This window comes from Oryx dammah, unplaced genomic scaffold, assembly GCF_014754425.2.
Source record: "Oryx dammah isolate SB20612 unplaced genomic scaffold, SCBI_Odam_1.1 HiC_scaffold_26, whole genome shotgun sequence".
Taxonomy (NCBI): domain Eukaryota; kingdom Metazoa; phylum Chordata; class Mammalia; order Artiodactyla; family Bovidae; genus Oryx; species Oryx dammah.
The window spans coordinates 29,344,470-29,371,212 of NW_024070210.1; the positions used below are offsets into that span (position 1 = coordinate 29,344,470).

The 26,743-nt window shown below is 41.5% G+C and overlaps 1 protein-coding gene across 2 annotated transcripts in view; it reads right to left on the minus strand.

Annotated features, from left to right (window-relative positions):
• The window catches only part of PRKCH (protein kinase C eta), a 367,851-nt gene that overhangs the window by 273,619 nt on the left and 67,489 nt on the right, over positions 1 to 26,743 (minus strand). For both annotated transcript variants that reach the window (XM_040226314.1, XM_040226313.1), the window contains exon 2: positions 21,048 to 21,111. In XM_040226314.1, the coding sequence (XP_040082248.1) occupies positions 21,048 to 21,111 (64 nt within the window). The remainder of the gene's footprint in view (positions 1 to 21,047; positions 21,112 to 26,743) is intronic.

Consider the following 26,743-nt stretch of genomic DNA (forward strand, 5'->3'; position numbering starts at 1 on the left):
TCCTTTGTCCATGGGATTCTCCAGGCAAGAATACTGGAGTGGGTAGGCATTCCCTTCTCTAAGAGATCTTCCCGACCCAGGGACCACCAAGTCTCCTGTATTGCAGCTGGATCTCTTACCGTTTGAGGCACCAGGGAAGCAAGTAAATGGGGTCTTGAAGAAGATAAAGGTTAAGTCATCATGGAAGCGAATGGGAGAAGGACCTAGGGGTGCTGAGGATCACCACTCAGAACAGAGGGCAGATATCTGCAGTGGTGATTTGAGGCTCCCAAAAGAAGGTCAGGAAGCAGAAACAAATATAGCAGCAAGGTCAGAACAGAAGACTGTTGAGAAAAGCTGGTATGTTTTGTAATCAGGAGGTGGCTGAACAAGAGAGACTCAGAGACTGAGGTGAAAGCAGGTGGTCAGGAGCAGAAACAGAATATTTGTCAAGATTTATTGTTGCTGTTCAGTCGCAAAGTCCAACTCTTTGTGACCCCATAGACTGCAGCACGCCAGGCCTCCCTGTCCCTCATATCTCCTGGAGTTCACCCAAGTTCATGTCCATTGAATCGGTGATGCCAAGATAGTTGGCTATTAAAGTGGAAAAGAAATAGGAGGGCAGCTGAGGATCAGGTGAAGAATTTTTTTCCATCAACATAACCAAAGGAGAAGCAACCAAAAGCAACTAAGGGATTATACAAAGTGTAGTCAGACCAGATAAGTGGGCAAGCAAGAATACATAAGAGGCCAGAGACGATGAATCTGCCCAGGAAAAGGGTGTAGCCTCTGTGAGAAGAGAGGTTTCCTTGGCAACCGGCAGAAAGGAAGAAAGGAAATGGCCATACTGAGGGACAGTGGGCACATAAAGATAGAACTTATTGCAGGATGTATTTTAGCAGAGTAATAGAACCAGAATTTGTGTGAGAGGGGAAAAAAGGCTTGCAAGTATAATGGTTTTGGAGTTGCTGAAAAAACAAGAAACACACGAATTTTTGCTGAGCACCTGGTTATTCACCGAGAATTCAGATGCATTCCTTGTCCCAGGAGCAGTGCTGTAGAATAACTCCTTACGTCTGGCACTGGCAGAGCAGGCATGAAGGAAGGTAAAGGTACAACTGAGTCCTGGCATCACTGAGTCAACACTGATTGGTGATCCCTAATTTGGGCTCAAAAGAACACTGAATGGACTGGGACGGGCTTAGTGATCAGATAAATCAGCAGGGGCCACGTTTGGGTCATGTGAGTTTGACAGAAGTAGCATTAGGATTAAGTTATAAAAGGCTTGACTTAGGTACATCATGTTGGAGGATCCAATCTGTGGGTTTTTTTAAATCTTCCTTCTCTGTATTTAACTTTTTTGAACATAGGGAATAGTCATCATAACTGTTTTAATGCTAATCCTAACATCTGTATTAGTTCTAGATCAGTTTCAATTGATTAATTGATTTTCCATTATAGGTCACATTTTCTTAATTCTTTGCAGGTCTGGTAGTTTTTGATAGGATACCAAACATTATCAACTTTACCTGTTCAGTACTGGATAGTTTTGAATTCCAGAATCTTGAACTTTGCTCAGGGACACAGTGAAGTTACTTGGAAATTGTTTGATCCTATCAAATTTTGATTTTTAGATTTTTTTTTTTAAGTGGGCCAGAACAGTGCTCAGCCTAGTGCTAGTTATTCCTCACCAGGCAAGCAAGACTTTTCTGTATACTCAACTCAGTGCTCCATGAATCTTCATATTTTCCCATCCAGTCGGTAGGAACAGGCAGTATTCCTGGCCCTTTGTCAGCACCAGGCAGAGTTCTCTCTAATTCTACTGCAGGACTCTTTCCCCTGCCGCAGGTATTTCCTTATCCTGATTAGAACTCAAATACTAAAGGGGTCACTTTGCATATTTGTGGAGTTCCTTTTCTTGGCAGCTGTCTCCACTCTGGTATTCTAGCCAGGGATCTCTAGCTGCCTTCTTCTTTGTGACCCTCCGATCCCCATCTCCTCAATTCAGGGAGTCCATAGGCTCCACCTGAGAGAAGGGATGGGCGAGCATCCAAGAATATGGGGAGGACGGCAGAAAGAGGACCTTAGCCACGATACTTCCCACGTCACAGTCCATGAGTGGAAACAGTGCTAGAAGCAGGAAGCAAGCACCCAGATCTAGACTTTGTTCACCCTTGCAGGCAGCAGCACTTCCCCAAGACTCCTAGAGGAAGAGAGTCCTTAACACTGCTTGATAACACCTGTCAAGCTTCCCTACCCTCAGCCCTTTGGATTTGTATTGCCCTCCCTACATGTACCACGCAGCAAAGAGGCTAACCTAACCCAAATCCACACAGAAGTTCACAGATTTTCAGCATGCACTCCTCCTTCTTGTGCAATGAAGTTGTAATTTTGCCTCCAAGAAGGGCAAGAGATATTTTAATTAATAATTAAGTACTGGATTTAGAGATGGATTTTCACTTGAATAGAACACCATCCTTAAGAAGGAACCGGGTGGTGGTTAAGCCCTAAACAGAACAAGCCAACCTGCAAACAAACCCTGCTTATGGGCTCAAACAAGAGACACCATCTGGTAATACAAAGACAACCAAGCCTGTAAAATTAAAACCACAAAAGTCAACACACACTTTGACTAATAAATAAGAAACTAACTTAATAAACTAAGACAAATATTTGGGAAAAGACTAAAGGCTACAAAAACATCCACATGCAGTGAACCAACTGCAAGGTGTGAATAAACAACAAAAGAAAACAGTGCTGTTCTGAGTTGATGAACAGCACGTTGGTCATCAGGCTAATGACCAAACCTAACAAAATCCTGGTGCAGCTGAAAAGATAGGGAGCCAGGGCCAATGCTGCCCAACAACTTACAATGCCCAAGCTGGCACTTCAGATTAAGTCCTCTAGGGATAAGAAATTAACAGCAAGTAGCACATATCAGTTCAGTTCAGTCACTCAGTTGTGTCCAACTCTTTGCGACCCCATGAACTGCAGCATGCCAGGCCTCCCTGTCCATCACCAATTCTCAGAGTCTACCCAAACTCATGTCCATTGAGTTGGTGATGCCATCCAACCATCTCATCCTCAAGTAGCACATGTAATCTGCTTTTAAAACATACCTTCATTCTGGAACCTAGAAATATCTTATTAACTCATTCTTCTTAATACAGCTATGGGAAGAAGGTACTCATTGCATCTGTATTTCTGCACCAAAGGAACCAGCCAACCATGGGAGCTCATTTACGATATGATCCCAAAGGACAGTTCCCTGGACCCACTGCTCCCTGGGTCATACTAGACAAGGGTGTAGACTCTAATGCCTGTCCTGTTATTGTCAGCATTCCTATGGAGCAATCATGGCAGTTACATTCACACGCACACACCTTCAGCCCTCACAAGGAGAAACCATACGATAGCATCCACCCAGGCATCAGCTAAACCCTAAAAGGATGACTTGGGAAAAGATGTAGTATTTGGTCTGGTGGGCAAATTTAGGAAGAGGGGCAACCTATGATCCCTGAGGCCCAGCAAGCAGGAAACTGGCGAAACAGCACCTCATTACAGGGAGAGAATCCTTCCTATACCTTCTTTTCCATCGAGGGCTTCACTGACGGCAGCTCCCATCAAAAGCACTTAGACACACAGACCGGAATGTGCCCCTCCAGAACATGAAATACATGACAGGTTCAAGTGCTGTCTAGGATTTGAAACAACGGCTGAGAAAGGAGGCTTATATCATTATATCTTTCCCAGTGTCTTTTAGATGATTCACCACAAAGTACATGGAAACACATTAGGTATGGATTTCCTTCCTAATTCGGTGGGTACATAACATGCATCAGGCCACATACAATACTTTGTGGGTGTGTGTGTGAGCGTGTATCATCTCATGTAACCTTCACAGCAGTCCTGGGGGTAGACACCACCAGTCTTGTGCTTTTCACCTAAGGCAACCATCGCTCAAGGTCACACATGGCTGGGAAAGCACAGGAAGCAGAGCTGGGTCCATCTTATCCAAAGTTGATGCCCTTCTACCACCAACTCCACATCTTGAGCACAGTAAGAGACCCCCTCCCCCGACAGCAGTTCCCAGGGGACTGGGTCTGTGTGGTTCTATTAATGACAGGGTTAACACTAACACCAGAAACGAACTTTGGGGGGTATTCAGGAACCTGGAGACCTATTATCTAAGTTCAGTTCAGTCGCTCAGTAGTGTCTGACTCTTTGCGACCCCATGAATCGCAGCACGCCAGGCCTCCCTGTCCATCACCATCTCCTGGAGTTCACTCAGACTCACGTCCATCGAGTCAGTGATGCCATCCAGCCATCTCATCCCTGGTCGTCCCCTTCTCCTCCTGCCCCCAATCCCTCCCAGCATCAGAGTCTTTTCCAATGAGTCAACTCTTCTCATGAGGTGGCCAAAGTACTGGAGTTTCAGCTTTAGCATCATTCCTTCCAAAGAAATCCCAGGGCTGATCTCCTTCAGAATGGACTGGTTGAAAGCCTGACTTATTTTCTTGATTAAAAAAAATAATAATAAAAGAGAAAGAGTTCTCTTCCTACCCTTCCCCCTAAAACTCCCCAGAACATGAGACTCTATCTGACCCCAAACCAGAAGTGGGAGTGCTTCTGGGGTCAGCTGGGATGCTGAACAGTGCAAGAGAGGAACCTTTATATTCTTCAGCAAAGGGAAAGTGTTTTCAGTTGACTCCAGCAAAGTGATCCTTCCCCTTAAAAAAATAACTAAGAGTGCCCCACGGCTACTACACACTACCAAGAAGAAACACTGAACACACACTCATCTGGGATTGCAAGCTGAGAGGCGGAGACATGGAGGTGTGAAGTCAGAGGAAGTAAGACAACTGGGAGTGCTGGGGACAGGGGTGCCCTGGAGAACCCTGCTGGGCCTGAAGAGTTCAAGTTGAAACATTTCGAAAGCATTGCACTGTGCCACATACCAAACCAAACCCATCTTAGCCCACGGGAAGTTCATGGTTCCTGGTTAGAGGCAGAGAGAGAGAGGACCAAACAGACACAGCTAGCATAGGGTGAATATCCTGCACATGAAACAGAACATTCGTAAGGCTGGACTTGGAGTGATCCTGGAGCATTCACAGAGGCACTATCAAGAACGTAGTGATTAGAATATCCACTAAGAAAGTGCAACCCCTGAGGCAGAGGCATAGAACAAGACACTCACTGACTGGTAACAGGCACCCTTGAGCAGGACTATTCCTCTGCATCTTGGTTGAGTGTCCCCACGGTATCCTGAAGGGCCAGCAGGAGGCATCAGTCCTACTGAGTCATCACTTGTTAATATGTTTAACAAAATTAATGGTTCCCTCTGACAGTTAAGTTCTGTCTTTGTCAATGAACCTCCCTAAAGTTCACTGTTGGAAGGACCCCTCCAGGTATTTTTAGGCACTCCTTTGGGTAGACTCTAAGCAACCATTAGGTGAGACAGTGATACCCAGACATGCAGTCACTTCTACACAAAGATTTCTGAACACTATAGACTTTATTGTTGTTGTTCAGTTGCTCAGACATGTACGACTCTTTGCCACTCCATGGACTGCAGCATGCCAGCCTTCTCTGACCTTCACCATCTCCTGGAGCTTGATCAAACTCACGTCCATTGAGTCAGTGATGCCATCCAGTCTGATGTCAGAGTTATTACACCTTTTCTAAGAAATAAGTTATTCATTTCATTCCACTGAGACACTCAAACTCATCAACTGAGTTTTATCAAAATCCCTGTACCAGTGAGATTAATATAGGTAAACTAAATGCTCAAAGCACAATCATCAAGAAAACACTTTTAAACTAGCCCCTTCTCTGACATTCCTACTTGCTTAAAACTATCCTAATTCTTGCTCACCATGTGAATAGCTGCTGTTTCCATTTTCTGAGTATCAGCTATATTCCATAATACAAGTTACACAATAAAAATCAGGCACGGGGTCAAAGTGAGATCTTATAGTTGATGCAAGTCTTGGAATTGGTTGACAACCTGCTCCAATCACAGCTACTGTGCTGTGCTTAGTTACTCAGTCATGTCCAACTCTTTGTGACCCCATAGACTGTAGCCCACCAGGCTTCTCTATTCATAGGATTCTCCAGACAAGAATACTTGAGTTGCTTGCCATGCCCTCCTCCAGGGGATCTTCCCAACCTAGGGATTGAATCCAGGTCTCCCGCATTGCAGGTGGATTCTTCTACTGTCTGAGACACCAGCGAAGCCCAATCACAGCTAAGCCCCCGACAAAGTAAATCTGTGTGTCAGGTCTATCACCAACAAATAAGAGATCAACACCAATGGAGCTATGCCCAGCCTTCAGAAAACTTGATGATACCTTCAAATATTTTTGCAAAATTAACCCTCCTCATGATAGTGCTGAGAAAGTCAGTGTAAAGTGGAAGATAGCAAACCTTTGAATCAGAAAAGTATACACTGAGTTATTGAATCTGTTCTTGGTTCTAAGAATTAGCATACAGGTGCCACTGTAACACAAATATTGATAAATAAAAGATGAAAGACACTTTCATAATTCTTGTCATTTTTAAAGACAGAACACCAATCAAATCTTTTAAAACATATATACTGTTTTTTAAATGTTGGCTTCTATTGTCACTGGAATCACTTTAAATCACCTTTTCCTGATCCCAGCTACTCAAAGAGAAGGGGAAACACCTAGAAGTTGTCTCAAAGCCAACATTCCCATCCTGATTTTAGACACTCAATGCTGATTTGAGTCTCAGCATTAGTACCAAATTTAGACATATATACTAAGTAAGGCCCTTAGCCTCTGAGTCTCATTTTCTTCTCCCAAAGGTGCAAAAACTGTAACCTGACCTGTTTATGTCACAGCATTTTAAAGGTTCTTTTTAAAAAAAATGCATTTGGGGTTTTGTCAACTCTTAAAAGACTATAGCAAAGTAATACACTCTACTATGCAGTTTTCCTGTGTTTTTTTTTTTTTAAACCTGCAAACTTCCCAATCACCAAAATTTTCCATTAATCAAATTAGATATGATTTAAAGTACAACAGGGGCATTCAAACTTGGCCAACCATTAAAACCAGTCTAAGTGCTTATTAGGAATCTGTTTTCCTGGCCTCTTCCCAGGAGATTCTGATTCAGTCTGGGGCCTGAAAAAAAACCCCTGCATTTTTCAAAATTCTCAAGTGATTTCATTGTTCTAGAACAGATCCTCCTCTCTTGCCATTTCACACTTTTTGAAGCCCTATTTTCAGAACTTGGTAATTATCAATCGAAGGACTCAGATAATGGAAGTGTCCTTGTTTACGCAAAATGCAGTAAGAATTAACCTTCAAAAAGTTATATACTAAGTCTCCTATGTGTCCAGACTGACCTTTAACCTATTTACTTCTCCAGATGTCACTCAGTTCTGTTCAGTTGCTCAGTCGTGTCCGACTCTTTGCGACCCCATGAATTGCAGCACGCCAGGCCTCCCTGTCCATCACCAACTCCCAGAGATCACCCAAATTCACGTCCATTGAGTCAGTGATGCCATCTAGCCATCTCATCCTCTGTCGTCCCATTCTCCTCCTGCCCCCAATCCCTCCCAGCTTCAAAGTCTTTTCCAATGAGTCAACTCTTCACATGAGGTGGCCAAAGTACTGGAGTTTCAGCTTTAGCATCAGTCCTTCCAAAGAACACCCAGGACTGATCTCTTTTAGAATGGACTGGTTGGATCTCCTTGCAGTCCAAGGGACTCTCAAGAGTCTTCTCCAACACCACAGTTCAAAACCATCAATTCTTCAGTGCTCAGCCTTCTTCACAGTCCAACTCTCACATCCATACATGATCACTGGAAAAAACCATAGCCTTGACTAGACAGACCTTTGTTGGCAAAGGAATGTCTCTGCTTTTGAATATGCTATCTCGGTTGGTCATAACTTTCCTTCCAAGGAGTAAGAGTCTTTTAATTTCATGGCTGCAATCACCATCTGCAGTGATTTTGGAGCCCAGAAAAATAAAGTCAGCCACTGTTTCCACTGTTTCCCCATCTATTTCCCATGAAGTGATGGGACTAGATGACATGATCTTCGTTTTCTGAACGTTGAGCTTTAAGCCAACTTTTTCACTCTCCTCTTTCACTTTCAGCAAGAGGCTTTTTAGTTCCTCTTCACTTTCTGCCATAAGGGTGATGTCAGCTGCATATCTGAGGTTATTGATATTTCTCCTGGCAATCTTGATTCCAGCTTGTGCTTCTTCTAGCCCAGCGTTTCTCATGATTTACTCTGCATAGATGTTAAATAAGCAGGGTGACAATAAACAGCCTTGACATACTCCTTTTCCTATTTGGAACCAGTCTGTTGTTCCATGTCCAGTTCTAACTGTTGCTTCCTGACCTGCATATAGGTTTCTCAAGAGGCAGGTCAGGTGGTCTGGAATTCCCATCTCTTCCAGAATTTTCCACCGTTTATTGTGATCCACACAGTCAAAGGCTTTGGCATAGTCAATAAAGCAGAAATAGATGTTTTTCTGGAACTCTTGCTTTTTTGATGATCCAGCGGATGTTGGCAATTTGATCTCTGGTTCCTCTGCCTTTTCTAAAACCAGTTTGAACATCTGGAAGTTCACGGTTCACGTATTGCTGAAGCCATGTCATTAGCATTTATTAAAACTCAACAAAAGTGAGTTTCCACCACATTCATGAACAGAAGATTCTAGCTGAACCTAAATTTTCTGACTGTGTTTTAGATAGGTCAGGTGTACAGTAAGAGTAATTTCCTAATAACCTATAGCTGGAATTGAATTGTACCTAATTATATTTAGCAGTGTATGGAATTGTTATATATTACCAGATAGTACATTTGAATGCATATTAAACTATGTAACTGATCCTAATGTAGCTTAGAACAATAAGAAACCCTGATGGAATGCACAGAACTCAGGATAGTCTTCATGATAAATTTAAAAGTTTTTGCTTAACAACTTACATTAAATCACTATAAATGGATGTAAATATGGTGCTCTATGGACCCCTAGACAAAGAAGAAAGATTATGTTCAGCCAAATGGTAAGACAGCATCAAATATAGGTGAACTTCGCTCAATTAACAAAGATGTGTTCCTGATAAGGGAAGTGACATTAACAGCATGCAGACTTTGTCAACAAGGATGCTAGCACCTCCTCAGTGCTTGGTAACAATCCTCCCCTCTGCTAACACTCACCCACCACACTCCCACCTTAGGGTTTTTTTTTTTTTTGTATTTCCTGTCCCCTCTTCCCGTAACACAACCTCATGGTCCCTCCTTCCCTTCAGGTCGACAGCTCCAACACCAACCTAATTTGAACAGAACAGCACACACACAGTCCTCACCTCTGTCCCCTCATTCTGCCCTATTTTTTCCAGAGCGTTTACCACTTGGCATATTATGTAGTCTAGTTGTTTGTGTCTCCGCCCACACACCAAATTTTGACTTCTATAGGAATAAACTCAATGTCATTAGTAAGTACCGACCTACACAGATGCATGCATGCATACATATATCACATGTTATACATAAACACAGTGTGTGTCCAGAGAGAGTTCTCTTGATCCACTGGACCCAAGTGGTGATAATTTAGAAACCCAATCCAGTATATTCTGTAACCCAAGTAAATTCACAGAGATAGCAACCGACTTTCTCCAAAACAATGTTAGAACTAAGTTACCACTTAAGAAAATCAAAGGCAATCTCTGACATACACAAAGAGTGTGTCTTCAATCCTAGACCATTAAGGCTCCCCTCGCCCACTCTCAACCTCACACAGGAAGTCATCTAGTGCTGAATAGAAATTTCAAACACCAGGATGAAATCCTAATGCTGATGACAAGTTTCAGGGGAGAAGAAATAGGTCTTCCTGCCTCTTCACCTGCCCACTGACACAGGCGTTATTGGGGAAAAAACCTACTAAAAGGGATGTCAATATAACTGGCCTGGCACACAGAACCTCTGCTGCCTTGTTCATTTGAAACAATAAGAGCAGAGAGTACTAGAGATGCTGGAAATGAAACTGAAGCACAATGAAACCAGACTCTGTAGCAATTAATTTTTCTATCAAAAAATTAAATCATTTGTTTTCCCCAGATCTCAGCTCCACTGAGAGAATTCTGCATGAATGTAATTCCAACTTAAAATATATATATATATATATTAAGCTTGAGAAAATGAAGATAATAGTCAGACTCTGTTTTGCACGAATCTTGATTTCAGATGAACATGCTGGTGGGTGAGTGTCACATAAGGTGAATCTGCGGATGCTTCCATCCATAGGCTTTTGAGCTATTCTTGCGGTTCAGCTTTTAGTGCTAACAGCTCTGACCACTTGCTCAGAAGTACTGCGACTGCCTTGTTCTGCTCAAATCAAGCAAAGGTTTAGCATCAAGCTGTCAATAGCAGCATCTCTAAAGTTAGAAACCACCATAGGTTTCTAGGCAGTTTGGGTGTCATTTCCTGACCTCCCTATTTTTATGAGAAAGGGCTTATAACAAAAACCCACTGCAGAAGTACACCACACAGTAAAAATAATTAGAGAAAAAGGATAACAGTTTCAAAAAAATGACTGAATTTTTCTGTTGTGTATATCACCTAATTGTCACCTAATGTCAGTCCCAATAGAGCATACACAAAAGCTTGTCGGTTCCTTCTTCTTTAAATTATCACTAAAAGTGCTGGACTTCTGAAAGAAAGATTAAGGGGGAGATAACCTAGAAATTCTAGAGATAATTTGGCCTCAGGACCCTTTTCTAGTCTTAAAAATCAAGGGCTCAGTTTTGGTTTATGTGGGTTCTCTCTACTGTTATTGATGTTAGAAATTAAAATTGAGATTTTAAAAAATTTATTCATTTAAAACAATAACAAATTCATTGCATAAATAACATTTTTATGAAAGATAACTTTATTTTTAATAAAATTAAATGAGAAGAGTGGCATTGTTTTATAATTCTGCAAATCCCTTTAAAGTGTGACTCAGAGGCCAGTAGGATTCTTAGATCTGCTTCTGTATTCCATCTTCTACAACGCTGTTTTAGATTAAATATATGAACAAAATCTAGCCTCGTACAGACAATAGTGGAAAAGAGAGTGTTTTAATAGCTTTTTCAGGGGCTTCTTTGAGTCTATACCAAAACTTGACAACTGGTAGTTTAAGAGTTAGTTGCAATGTAGACTCTATATAATCAATGAGATTTTTATACTGTTACACTAAATCAATTAGTCTATCTTAAGCTTTCAATGGGTCCTTGACTCATGCATGGTTTTGTAACATTTTGTATCGGTCATTTTGAAAATGCAGGTTTACTGAGTTATGCAGATCTTCTTCCAAATATTAACCTATTTTACAATATTAAAAAAAAAACACCTCACAATTGTTAATAAACAACAAATTCCTAAGAAAAGTCTTTTAAGTACTGTAAGCTGACAAGCTCACATGGTGAGTATAAAATTTCCAAAATTCTACCCATGCCTTGCAGGGTCCAGTTTTATCACCAGCATCATACTCAGCTTTTTGCTTGGAAATAACAAGCTCGTTTCATTCATTTTTAAGAAAATACCTGACAAAATCTTATGTCTCCATAACTACAGTTTGTCAGTCTTTCAAGTAAAAAATGGTGTCCCATGGGGTGAAAAGAGTAGATCAATTATTCAAGTGTTCCTTCTTGAGACACAATAGTATTGTAGTATGTAGCAGAGTGCCTTATGCATTGCTGTTGTTCAGTCCCTAAGTTATGTCCGACTCTTTACAACCCCATGGACTGCAGCACACCAGGCTTCCCTGTCCTTCACTATCCCCAGAGTTTGCTCAAACTCAAGTCCATTGAGTCAGTGATGCTATCGAACCATCTCATCCTCTGCCACCCTCTTCTCCTTTGACTTCAATCTTTCTGAGCAACAGCGTCTTTTCCAATGATTCGGCTCTTCACATCAGGTGGCCAAAGTATTGGAGCTTTAGACACAGCATCAATCCTTCCAATGAATAATCAGAGTAGAATATTCTGGAACTCCCAGACATCTGCAGGATCACACTTTGGGAACCATTTAAAAGTTTATCATCAATAGTCAATGAAAGTAAGAGAAGTAGTCAGGATGAAGCCAACAATGGTTGAGACATAACTAGGCAAATACAGCTATCATATGCTAACTGAACTCATTTGACTTATAATTTTTCCAAGTTCTAGTTTAATGCTTTCATTAAGAGAACCTACTGATGTGGTAAAACTCAGCAAATCTCAAACTCAGTCTTCCCAGAGTTCTCTGATCAATACCTGGTATTTAAGAAGGTGGTACCTTTCCCAGAATACTGTCAACCTTTAGGTATAAGAAGGGGAACTCCAAAGAAAGTCTCGCAAAATAACATTATCCCCAAAGAAAACAAAATTCTGTGAAGGTTGGGATTACATCACCTATAGGACAGTTTTTATTCAAGGTAGAATAAAGAGAAAACATGGAAACACCTCCCTGATAGTTGATGGCCTAGAAAGATCTTGGACCTCAGCATCCCAGTCTGAGCTTGTGTCTGGGCTCTGGCACTTGTTACTCGGGAGACCATAGCAACTCAGCATCCCTGAGCTGGATTCACCACTTGCATACTGAGGATTACATCAGCCTCAGAAGTTTGTTGTGAGGAGCAAATGAAATAATATGCATGATGGCATGAACATATAGAGGGCAACTATTAGGAGGGTAAGAGGCTATCTTGCTACTGGAAGAAAATGAAACAAGAGCTGCTATTGCTCCTTGCTCAGTTTCAGGCTGAGCACAGCATCTGGTCCTCAGAAGGAGCTCAACAAATGAGCCTGCTCTCATGGGAAAGAGGATCAGGTCAACCACAACATGGACAGTTTAGTTTCAATTCTTTAAAAAGATCATTTCTTTTTCCAGTTTTCCTTCTCTCCTCATTGCCTCAATGCCTCTTTGTTACCCTCTAGCCCTGTCTCCAACCCGGCAGTCATTTCCAATGGGAGCCACAGAACTGCTTGGACCGCCAGGGGAACCAAAGTAGCCACTCGTCCTTCAGGTCGAATGCACAGAAAGAATACATATTTTTTTAAAAAGCTAACTTTAAAAAGATAGATCAACAATATGTCGCCAGGCTTGAAACATGAGAAAGGAATACTGAAAACTGCCATCAGAGATGACTTTTTCCCCCTTTAAAAGTAACACAGAGAGAGTGTGAGAAACTGTGCGTTGCAGCCTTCAAGCAGTTAACACATGTTTCATCTGCCTTGGTGCATGAGGCCATGATGATTTAGCAGAGAACATAATTACGTGTAAACCAGTGGTTTGGCACAGGAAATCTGAGCGAAAATGGTTCAAAAAGATCAGAATTTTACTCGATCTTATAGTGCACTCCCTTAGAAGAAAGAATACTTTTGGCAGATACCAAAATTTCGGCACTTTCCATCCTCTCCCCAGGGGAAATGAGTATTAGCTCTAAGTAACATAATAAGAATCTGAAAGAAGGGGGCAATTCAAAGCTTCAGTGAAGCTTTCTCGATGAGCTTCAAATCCACAAATGACAGGTTCTATGTCAGACTGTATTTTTGTTTATCTTTTAAGAAATCACTTTTTCCTCCAAAGTGGTACAGAATACTCTCAACTTTGCTTGGGGAACTTTGGGGGAAAGACAAGTCCACAAGATTCGTCTACCATTAATTCTTTTGCTTTACATCATTCTTTAAGAAAACTATCTTAAAATGAAACTTTCTAAGGGCAAAGTGTTATGTAATTGTTAATAGGAGATGACTTACCTGTCATTCGTTATGAGTGAGAACTTTACAACAGAACGAAAGGATTTGTCTTACTCATTTCTTCCTACCTGCAGTTTTTGACTCACAGCTTAGTATTTATTTAGAATCTTTAAAAATATTTCTGAAGTACTCTAGCCATTTAAATTTTTAACTCTTCCTCTTCATCATACATAAAAATTGGGAATTAAGGATAAAATGTATACAGATAAAAAACACCAGCTTTAATTTATAAATGAGAATAGATATCATGTGTTCAAAGTTAAAGCATCATTTGGCTGTTGCAGAGGCAACCCACATACCGTTTTTTGTTTAGGAAATAGGTATTTTAAATGTGTAATTTTGATTTCTTATTAAGGAGAATTTCAAACACATGAAAAAGTAGTCAAACTTATAAACCTACATGTAAGTGTCATCTAGCTTCAAGAGGCAACTTGTGGCCAATCTGGTTTTACCTGTACCCTCTCCCCTTCTCCCACCTCTGGAATATTCTGAAGTATACCTCAGAAATCATTTTATCAGTAAGCACTTCAGTATGTATCGGTCATAGATGCTCTATTTTAAACAACCAACATGCCGTAATCACAGCTAAATAAGGTTAATCATTCCTAATTATGATGATGTATACAGTCATACATTTTCCCAGTTGTATCTTGGGAGTTAGTTTTGCAATTCTTGCTTGATATGTTTCACATGTTGAAGGTGGTTAATATGTTTCTCATTTGTTATTTTGGTTTTCTCTCCATTTTTCCTTTTTTCTTCCAATTTTTAATCTTTTGCTATTTTTGGCTTTTCCTTCTCTTTCCTTTTTCTCTTCCAATTTTTAGTCAAAGGAAGCAAGTCTCTTGTCTTATCAAATGTTTCCACATTTTGAATTTTGCTGATTGTACCTCATGGTGTCATTTTAAATGTGTCCCCATCCCCCTATTTCCTCCACAGTGGTGGTTAGATGTGGAAGGCTGACCAGATCCGGGCTTGATTTTTTGGCACTACTACTTCACAAATGGGATGGGGTACTCCCATGAGGAAACACACGTCATCTGGTTCTCACTCTGTGGGCCAATCATTGAAGTATGAGATCCTCCGAATTCAAGCAAACTTCACTTACCTAAACTACATTATCTTCAAATCTTACATTGTATTTCTTAATAGCATTACAGTGCAGCAACATCTTTTTTGATTTGCTGAGGGGATATCACTATTTTAACAATTTCTTTTGTGGCTTCTCTTCCAATTTTAAAAGTGATGAGTTTAGTTCAATGCATTTTCATCAATACTTCAAACCTTCTTTTTTTTTTTTTGGTCATTCCACTCTTCCAGGTAAGAACTAGTCCAGCATAGTGACCATCAAACAGAGCCACCGTGACAGCATCTAGAGGTTGCATTGAAAGTCCAGGTTTCTTTCATCACTTTAATAAAATTTCAGCTCCATTAGGTGGCTGATCCAGTGGTGAGCTCCAGAAAGGTTTAGCCAGAGTGAAATAAAGAATGACATGAGACAGTCCTTTTAAAACAATAAGTCAGTTCAACTGGGTCTTGGCAGCAGTGCTGAGGGGAATTCTATATCTGATCAAGAGTGATAACACCTTTCTTAATATGAACAATGGTGACGGGTTTTGGATCCAGTTGACAATGTTATGCCTTTCAGCTCTGTGACAGAGCTCCATGAAGAGTTTTTCTCGCTCCATCTCAGTGTAATGTTGGGTTTTGAAGCAGGCTCATCCTCTCATCTCAGCATTAAACATAAATCTATACACAGCACACTTCATGATCAAATTGTGAAGCTACTGCTGTTAACACCAATTTATGCGTAATTTTTTTTCTAAAAGTCTTTTTATGTTCTGTCCTTTCTCCAAACTTCATTAGCAAACATTTTGGTGTCAATTTGGAAGATGTTCTACCATCTGGCAAAACAGTCCCTAACATGCAGTAAGCACTCAAATATTATTGAATAAGTAATAAATATATTAACAAAATGAGTGTTCATTAAGTAAACCTTCAACAGAGTTTGGGTAAATTTGACAAATTATAATCTGTGAGCCAGATCTTAATTATTGGTGTTCCACAGAGTTCTGCTCTTAGTCAACCTTGGTTTTCTAAATCTTCTCAGCGGGTCCCAGCCTCCAGACTGGCTCCCACTGGCAGCCAGAGCTATATCTCACACCTAGATCCCTTAATAAACTCTAGACTCTTATTGCTACTAACCATCTCCTCTTGGGTTTCCCACAAGTGTCTCAAACTCCACCTGCTCAAAGCTGAATTCATCACTTTCTACTGCTATGTTTCTAGTCTGGTGAATGACTGCACGACATCCTCTGAGCATCACCGGAGTCTCATCCTTCTTCATCCCTGACACCCCATGAATTGCCAATTCCTGCTGGTTTCAAGACCTACATATTTCTCATAGCTGTCCCCGACTCTCCATTTATTCCCACAGATTCCAACTTAACTCCAGTTCTAGTAATCTCTCTCTTAGAAAACTTTAATTGTTTCTTACTGGCTATCTATACCCGTCTCCTCTTATGATCCTAATAGCCCCCTGCCGCCAGCCTCATGTACCTATGGCTACCAAGTAAGATCTTCCCATTCCCTAAAACCCTTCACTGGCACCCCATCATGTCTGCGAGCCTAGAAGTAGTGTAACCATGCAATTTATCCTCTAACCTGGGATCCTCATGAGACTGCAAGGTGATGCTGTGAATGGTTTACACTGGTACTGCAGACAAACTCAGACTGTCCTGGGCAAACCTATGCATGCCTGTGGGCTCAGTTGCTCGTGTGTGTCTGACTCTTTTCGATCCCATGGACTGTAGCCTGCCAGGCTCCTCTATCCATGGGATTTCCCAGGCAAGAATACTGAAGTGGGGTGCCATTTCCTTCTCCAGGGGAGCTTCCCGATTGAGGTTTGAATCCGCATCTCCTGCACCGGCAGGCAGATTCTTTACCACCGAGCCATGTGCGTGAGGCCCTCCTCCGGAGTCTCTGCCGCACTTCCGGCCACACTCCCTCTCACTCAGCACCCGTCTCACTATGTTCAGTCCATGGAACTCTTCACTGTTCTCTCACCCCTATACCTGTGAACACGCTATCTGCCCCTCTTGAACTTTCTCCTCCACCAGCAATATTTCTATTGATTGTTCCACCATGCTCCTCCCCAGTGGAGCTTCCTCTAAAATCTCCTGGCTGATCTGATCACATGTTCCTGCCAGCCAGCACCATGGCTTGGACTTATTCCTGTGCTGGGTCCTGGGCCCCCACACTGTAGGCATAGGCTGCATCTGCCCATGGCAGATGAGCTCGTTCCAGTGTCCATATCTTGTTCATCTTTATATCCCCAGCATCTGTGATGAGATCACAGGTCTGTTCTCGGCAGGCATCGCTCATGTCATTTCTCATGTCATGTCTTATATTTAATAAAAACTCTTTTGCCTTAGCTGCAAATTCAGCACAATTATCGAAAGATGAGAAGATGAGACAGGATGAAATAAGGACTAGTCAGCAGCTCCTAATGCCAGTCTGGTATATCACAGACCATACCTCCATTTAAGCAATTGCTTTTTAAAGGAGAGCCTTGGGATTATAGCATCTCGGTTAATGGCAGAACCCCTAGAGCAGGCCATGAAAGGGAAACAGGCATGGCGATAAGTCAACATCACATTAGAAACTGTCCACTAAATTCTTGAGGCTTCTAGTATAAAAGGAAAACTGAGGCTTCTAGTATAAAAGAAAAACAGTGTCGAAATAAAGTACACCTGCTGAGTATACATGGGTGCCATGCAGGGGTGGTGAGAATGACAGGAATCTTGCTGCCATGACAACAGGAACATGGAGATGTGCCTTCATAGAACACTCTACACTTTCCTACACATTCTATCATCTGACCTTCAAAATAACCCTGTGAGATAGATCAGATGCACACTGAGGCTCAACCAAGATTTCTTTCTTTTTGAACTTCACTTTTATTTTATATTATAGTTGATTTACAATGTTGTGTTAGTTTCTGCTGCACAGCAAAGTGATTCAGTTATACATGTATCTATTCTTTTTTCAGATTCTTTTCACATATAGGTTATTACAGAATATTGAGTAGAGTTCCCTATGTGATAGGTCCTTGTTATCTATTTTAAATATAGTAGTGTGTATAAGTTAATCCCAACCTCCTAATTTATCCTTCCCCCACCTTTGCTTTCCCCTTTGGTAACTATGAATTTATTTTCTGAATCTGTGATTCTGTTTCTGTTTTGTAAATAAGCTCATTTGTAGCATTTTTAAGATTTCACATATAAATGATATCATATGATATTTGTCTTTCTCTGCCTGATTTACTTCACTTAGTGTGACAATCTCTAGGTCCAACCATGTTGCTGCAAATGGCATCATTTCATTCTTTCATCAACCACCATTTCTTGAGCCTTGTCAATCCCTCTGGAATCCCAGGCCAACGCCCCCTTCACAGCCTGAGCCACACCAGGCAAGCCTGACCTCACCCTGCTTCTTTATGTAAAGCCCTCCAGCACCCCAGGTGGGAACTAGAGCTCCAAACGTTCTACCAGCTGACCTGTCACCTGCCAGCCAGAGCTGATCTAGGTGGGCTGACAGGAGAGAGGCCAAACCAGGGACATTCTCACAGAGCCAGGTCCATGTGCTGCAACAGCCGAGGCAGGAGTGTGGGGGCTGGGGAGCTCCATTCCTTCCTTGCGTAACACGCACAGAGACGGCCATCACATTCTCTGCATCTGACAAGGAAGCTGTGCCCTAAGGCTGCAGCAACGTGCCAGCTCAAGTTGAGCCCCAGCCTAGGAGCTAAACTGACAAGGTAAGGCTCCCACAGACAGGGAGATCAGCTCTGAGCTTCTAAAATACAGCCCACACAGTGATGCTACAGATCCTGAAACTTGAACATCAAAAATCTTCTCATGGGTAAAACAGCCCTTTTAACATCATTTAAAAATACACAGGCACACCTAAGAGGGGTAGAATGCTAAGATATCAATCACTATCACTGTAGTATGAATTAGCCCATGAATTCCCTGTCTTCCTTATTAGCAAGTGTTCCTGGAGAGAGGAGATCACTGAGCATCTTTCTGGAGTAAGAGACATTTGAAGACAGAGAACAGGAAGGACTAACTTAAAGGGGAGGTGGAATTACCCAAGATGAACTTGGCCTGCCTCACCATTTTACCCAGGGTCACCTCTGAAAGGAATATTATTGCAATGGCCTAGTAAGAACTCACCCCGAGTAACATTTGACATTCTTTTATCACTATAACTAATAAATTAATACTATGAGAATACTGAGGACTATTCAAGCACCATTGTTTTGATGTTTCTAGTGTACAATTAAGGAAGATAGAAATGTAATAAAATTTATTCTTAGAGAGACAGCATAACTCTAAAAAGAGATGTCATGTAACAACAACAGCACCATCAGACCTGGTCTAACACACATGGCCTTACTCCTCTGGCCCCTTGCAATTTACTGCAGCATATTTGGGTAGTTCAGTATATTCAGAATCTTATCCACTCCTCATTCATGCCTCTACACTCACTGCTGGGTTTGTCTATACCATGGTTGTACCCACCTTCCATGTGCTGTAAGAATGTTCTATCAGCAATGTTCTGTAATATTACATTATATTTTATTTGACTGAGTTATCAACAGATTCATTTTTTCTCACGAATCCTATCTGTTCAAAATGCCAAGCAAAACCAAAAGACTTGTGAGCAGGCAGAAGACCCCTAAACTATAATTTGGACAGTTTTTTCATGTTCAAGTAACCCAAGTTTCTGCTAATTTCAATATCAGAGCAAAAGGATAAGATGCAACAGTTGAGACAAGTTGAAAAATATTAACCTTAAGATAATTTGCCCATATGAAGGAGAAGGGTTGAATGGGATAAGAGAAAATCATTTCTCAAAGGTGTCACCAATTTGCAAAATGCCAACACCAAACAGACAAATCATAAAGCCACATCTCTACAGAACTTTGCAAGGATTTTAGTAATGGTAGAATAGGTTGCAAAGGACTTACCCTGCCAACCAAAAAAAATTAAATATTTAGAGATGTATTCTAAAACAATTAATTGGAAACACTGGAAAGCCACTAGAAAAGGGACAGAAACTGCAAGGAATTTGATATGCAAATTAATACCACAAGTTATCATTCCATAGCCACCAGCATGTCTAAAATTAAAGAGAATTACCACATCAAATGTTGGTGAGGACATGGAGCAATTAGAACTCTCATACATTGCTGGTGGGAATATAAGAATACAACCACTTTGGAAAATCATGTGAGTTTCTTATAAAGTTAAACATGTATCTACTGTGTTATTCAGCAATTCCACTGCTAGGCATTTACCCAAGAGAAATCAAGGTGTAATTTATGTACAAGAATATTTATGGAAGCATTCTTCATAATAACCCCAAATAGGGAAAACTCCAAAATGTCCATCAGGACAAGAATGAGCAAACAAAATTGTGCTACCTTTATAGAATGGAATATTCAGCAATAAAAAAGAATGGAATACTAATATACACAATGACATGCATAGATCTCACAGAAATTATGCTGAGCAAAATAAATCAGACACACAAGAGAACACGTTATATAGTTCCATTTATATGAACTTCCAGAATAGACAAAACTAAACTACAGTGAAAAAACAAAACAAAATATTGCATTTACTGTCTCTGGCAGCAGGGGATTAACTAGGAAAGGACACAGAGAACTTTCAGAAGGATGGAAATGTTATGTCTTGGACTGCAGTGCTAGTTACATGGTTGTACGCATTTGTCAAGATAAAATTCTTCACTTCTGATCTATTCAATTCACTGTACATAAACTTTACCTCAATTAAAAATAAAGGAAAGTGGGAGGTGAGGGTAGTGTCGGGGAAGAGGAAAAGAATCACTCGAAGGACAGGATGAGATAAAGATTATAAGGAAGAGAATATGATCTTTCAATTTTTAATACATTAAGAGGCAAACTAAAGGTTTGGCCCAAAGCCAAAAATTTAAGTACAGTTTAATAGACATGAATCAAAAAAGGCAAGAACTTCTTGAACTAAGAAGATGATGAATAAAAAACAAAACACAAGAATTCCAGAATTAGCAAGTATATTTGCTCTGGCAACCAAAACCAATAGACCATTAGGCAATAAAATACCAACCAGCCTAATTTAAACAGTTAATTTTTTAAAGTATCTTTTATAAAATATTCTTTTTATAATTTCTATGATAGAAATTCCTATTGAGTATGAACTCAATAGTACACAAATACCAAAAATCACCCCAAATTCATTCTTACCTTCAGTGAAACTCCCTGTTAGAGTTATTACAACAAACACTTTCCCTTCTGGCTCCAGATCCACCTAGAAAGAGAGGGGAAAATATGTTATATTCTAATTTTGAAGTATTCTTTTGGTGGATCTCAAAAAATTCTTTACAGAGAGGCCTCAATGTGCAAATCACAGCCACAGATCAGATCTAAGTCTTTCACTGAACAGTAGATGGGCAAGAAACAAGTAACAGTGAAAGAAGTTGTAAAGGATGAAAAACAGATCTGAATGAAACTATCCTTGCAATGCTTCCCCTCTCTTGAAATTTTTCCTCTTCCATTTTGGCTCTTTGAGATATTGATAAGCATTCATACACAAGGTCACCATTTCTGAAACATCCCTAACTGATGTGCAGCATTTGTAAGAACAATATTTTGCTAAACCACATGGCAAGTATATAAAGTAGAGAAATAATGGCAACACAAAAGGTTATGAACCAATGTGATATGGTCAGCTGCACACCTGTAGTGTGGGGAAGTATGAAGCTTGACTGAAACAGTGCTGTCTCTGTTTATACCACTTCCACTTGAGTGCAATTCATCTTCAGGAAGCACGAGGAGAGGCAGTACCTGTGCTGTGCATTCCCTGCTCTCAACTGTTCACAGGAACATCAGGGTTCCTTTCTGTTCTCACCTATGAGCTGAGAAAACAAGATGGACATCCTGCCAATGAGGCAGCTGGACATCTTCTCACTAGATCCCATCTTCTCAAAACATGCCCGTCTCCCAAAAGCCTTCACCCAGCATGGCCCCCGGGTGAAGGGGCATGTTCCCTCCATGTCTACTCTGACCACATGGGCCCAGGTAGGCAGGCTCTGCCCTCTTCACGCTAACCTTGAACTACCCATGAACACCTCTAAGCCATGGATTCTGATACATAAATTTACACAAATACATAAATTTACAATATTTTAATTGTAATTAAATACATAACTTTACAATTGTCCTTAAATGTTTGTTGGCCAAGCCCAAATGAACTTCTTGGCCAACCCAATAAAGACCTCATTAAGTTTAGCCCAGGACTTCAGTCCTGCCTTTGACCTGAAGACAGAAAGGTCTGGAGAAGTTGACTATAGAATATTAAATTTAAATGAGCTGCAAATCATCTGGTACAATGTTCAAACTAGACCAGAACGTGGACTCCAGTCTGATCGGCACAGTGGCTCTGGGCAAGGTCTTAACCATCCCCTGTTTCTCTGCTCACATCTCCAAGTCCATAATATCATTACTCAGCATTTCTGACATTGCTCCCATGAGACAACCTCAAAGAACTTTGACAGTACTATTTACTGCCTGTACTATACCAACAGGTGACCCATACTGAAGGGAAAAAAATGCATTGACCATACGCTAGCTCACTGCCACCTGTCTTTAAACACTACACCCTGCTTTTGCTTTTTCAAAAGTACTGACAAACAGTACAAAACTGTTTTGTACTGACTCAGAAAGCTTCATCTACGTAAAGAGCTGCTTCTTATAAACTCTGCCTTTCTCTGCCTTCAGTCTACTACTATCAACGTGGTTACTGCACTGCAATTCACCCCAGTGTTCAAACCAGCTTCTTGCATCACGACTACTGCTAACTTAACAATATCCCCTTAACTACCTTAACACCACTTGTGAACCCTTATAGAACAGCTCTGAAAATAGAACTCTCTGGAGAGATGACTAAACAGGATGTCAGTCTAATTGTCTCCACTCTCTGCCTTGACTTGTTTCAAGTCAAAAATATTTTTAAAAGCCACTCCCTCATCTTCAATATAAAATCCTGTCAGAACCACACACATGTACACACACTGACCTCACATCATCAACTGCTGCTGGCACAGAAGGAGCTGCTGCCAGCCCTCAGGCAGACAGACTGCCAGGACACCTCTGTGACACAACACGTGCACTCCCTCCAACACTGCCTGATGGCCTACAAGGAAGGTCCCTCCACCCCACGGGTCAGGAGCTGCTCTGACAGACAGCAGGAGACTCCAGCACAGAGGACCAGGAGCTCTCACAGTGCAACAGGTTTGATCCTCAATTTTGACCCTAGCCACCATTGTGGTGGAAAAGCCAGACTCAAATACCATCTGTAAACTGAGTTCATTTAAGACCTCTGGCCGTAGAACAAGATTTTACCAACTGCAGGTCGAGACTCATAAGTGAGACATGAAAATCATGTGATGAGTTTCATATAACAGAGATTTTTTAATGGAACAGAAAACATGAACAAACCAAATATGAAGGAAAAGTACTATGTCATGAAAATTGTTTGCAGTTCTGTATGCATAATCAAGGGCATACTGGGCTGTACGGTAAAAATGTATTCCTTACTGTGTTACAGAGAAACAGTTTGACATTGTGGCCTTAGAGGTTAACTGCTCCATCTACACAGTGCAATGGCTTGGCATCTATTCATGGTGGCTGTTCAGACACTGTCAGTGACAGCCAACTGATACCTCTGCAGCTGACCTCTTTCATTCCTGTCCCCCAGGGTAATCGTTCTCTGTAACCAATAGCTTCCATTGGTGGAATGCAGTGACCAATAGCTTCCATTCACCAACCCTAGTTTTGTGCCCTGTAGCTGTAGCACATATTTTAGCTCTAGGCAGAATATCCATGCCAGCTTCTGGCAACAGCACTTCAGCTTTGAGAACCACCCTGCCCTCACGTTAATTAGTCCATGGCTCAGCTGCGATTCTATCCCTGCTGCAGAGTGGACATGTGACCCAAGTTTGCCAAGCAGAGCACTGAGCTCCCTCAGTCACGATGACCGGCCTGAAACTGACATATGCCCTATATCGCCATCTGAGTACTTGCTACTCCCTGCCCTTAGTCACTGGTGCAGCTGTGCGCAACAGAATGCAAATAGGTTCAGTCAGGAATCCTGGATCCATAGCGAGCAATACAATGTCACTCCAGCTGAGCTTCAGTCTGGAAGGACAGAAACTTGGGAATGTCTGGCACCATTTTGTGACACTGGGCTGCAGAATGAAGCCGATAAAGGGAGAACTGAGAAAGAAAGAGACCGGGTCTTGATGTCATTCAAAGCCTCAGATCAAGCCCTGCTTTATTCTTCTGGATTTCTCAGTTATTTGAGCCCATACATTCTTTTTCCTTTAGCCAGTTTGAGTAAGGTGTTTTTTTTTTTTTTTTTAATCACTTGCACCCAAAAAGGCTTATCCAAATTGGCAGCCTAAGAGAATAAGTCATATTTTTAATAAAGTCAATTATCACCTCCCCTGTACACCGTCCAACACCTATGCCATCCCCTACAATCTGTTTCCCTGTCTTCCCAGCACTGAAACAGCTCCTGTAACCCATGTGCACACCCGATGGTCAGATCCAAAGATGTGCTGTCTTTCCCTCATCTGACTTCTCTGCAGTATCTGATGTTCCGGCCAGCTTCCTCTTTCATGAATCTCTCTATAAACCCTGCAGCTCCTAAGTCCTCTTTTCCTCCCATAGGAATATTCAGACTCATGATTTCAAAACCCACCTGAGAATCTTTTGGAGTAGGAGAAAACACACACATCAGAACCTCCAAAAGGGTATGGTCACTTACCTAAGTCTCAAGCACAGACTTTACTTCCAAACCTATCTATGCACCTTTTCTGAAAGTCTCCATCTCTACGTCTCATTGAGACAATCCCTTTAATTCAACATGTCCAGAGTGCAAAGTCTTATCTGGTACCCACTAACTGACTCCCCCCATTCCTGATTCCACGTTTTCCCAGCAGCCCACACTCCTCACCATGTGCGTGTAATCCTAGCACATAACTCCAAGCCCACTTTCAGAGACTCTTCTCAGCCCACCCCATCCTCTCCAGCCTCCCGCTCTGCCTCACCTAGCCTCTTGCCAAACTGGCCTCCTACCTGGTTTCTGTCTCCAGACTCATTGGCCTCCAGCTGTTGCCACTGACATTTCAAAAGTGAAAGTCTGACTTTCTCTCTTAAAACCCTTCTATGTGTCCTCTCTCTTCTATGATAACAGCCAAACTCCTCAGCAGGGCACAAAGCCCTGCATGCTGTGTCCTCACCATCCCAAACATGCACAACCCATATCTCAGCCTCTTTCAATTATCTGTAGACTCTGCGGGGAGGCATGTTATTTCATTTATAAGCTGAGAGATCAACAAAACGGATTCTGGGTCAGACAGCATAATGGAGAATGTGGTCAAAATGGTGGAAAATACCCATTACCTGTCTGAAGCTTACTGCCTAGTGATTTGGGGCATGCGGCCTTTTTATCTAGAAAATCCTTCTCTTTGTAAACTGTCAAACTCATATTTGTCCATCGAGAGTCAACTCAAAACTCATTTTTTTACAGGAAGACCTTCTGAGACCACTTTTGTTTTAGTTATTTATTTTTATTATTACTTTTTAAGGATGGCTTTATTACCTTGTCAGGCAAAGAGGAGCTCATCAGACTTTTTTTTATAAGGGAGTGGGATTGATTTATTTATGGCTGTGCTGAGTCGTCTTTGCTGCTCACAGGCTTCTCATTGAGGTAGCTTTTCATTACAGAGCATGGGCTCTAGAGCACATGGGCTCAGGCACTGTGGTGCGAAGCCTTAGCCGCTCTGCACCATGTGGGATCTTCCCGGACCAGGGATAGAACCAGTGTTCCCTGCATTGTAAGGCAGATTCTTAACCACTAGACCACCACGGAAGTCTCAAGACCTCTTTTAGACAAGTGGACAACTCCACACCATTACAGAGGTCATTGTTGGAACCCACTTATTGTTATAGTCATTATGCCCTGGTCACTTAGGACACTGCCTTGCACATAAGAGGACTGAAATGGTTTTGTGAGTAAATTAACAAACCAAGGATATTCCAAATAGTTTCACATAGGACATGGTTTTCTCCTCCTTTACCATTCTGATAAGTTTCCTCCAGATAAGTTCCAATTTCTCCACACCCCCATGAAAGAGTGAACATCATCCCACAGGTGCAACCAAACCTTAACAGGATAAAGCAAGGTTATCACAACCTTGATGTCAACACTGACAGTGCCCTTTAGTGATGCAGCTACAGACTTCATGAACACTTTAGAGAAGATCCAGTGACCCAACCTGAGTTTGTCATCAACTAAAACCTTTGCATCTTTTCTACCTGCTGTAAGGCTCTGCTTCCCACATCCTAAACAGTGATTAGGCCCCAAATCCTAAGTTTTGTATTTTTCTACAGAACTTCAGCTCGCTTCTGTGGGTCCCAAGGCTCACTGAATCCCAAATCCAGTCAATCAGTCTCTCGGCTCATCAGCTTCATGGCCTTCCAAATCAGGGCCTGGGTTACCTTGTCATCATCTATGGCACTTACAGAATGTCCACTATAACAGGGCTGAGGCCAAAGTGCCCAGGAGGTCTGACTTTGTAAGTGGGACCACCAGCATTCTTTCTGCAACAGTCATTCAGGGAGAAGAGAATAAACTAAGCCCTCTTTCCTATAGACCACTTCTATTAGTTAGGAGGGCAACTCCGTAGTCCTTGCTGAAATTCAGAAAGCAACGGCCTTCAAAATGTGGCATTCTTATGAACCCATATAGGATATTCCTATACACAATACTGAACTTCAACTTACACACTGTAGCTTATACAAAAATTAACTCAAAATGGACTACAGAGCTAAATATAAAGCTTAAAACTTTAATACTTCAACAAAAATATATCAGA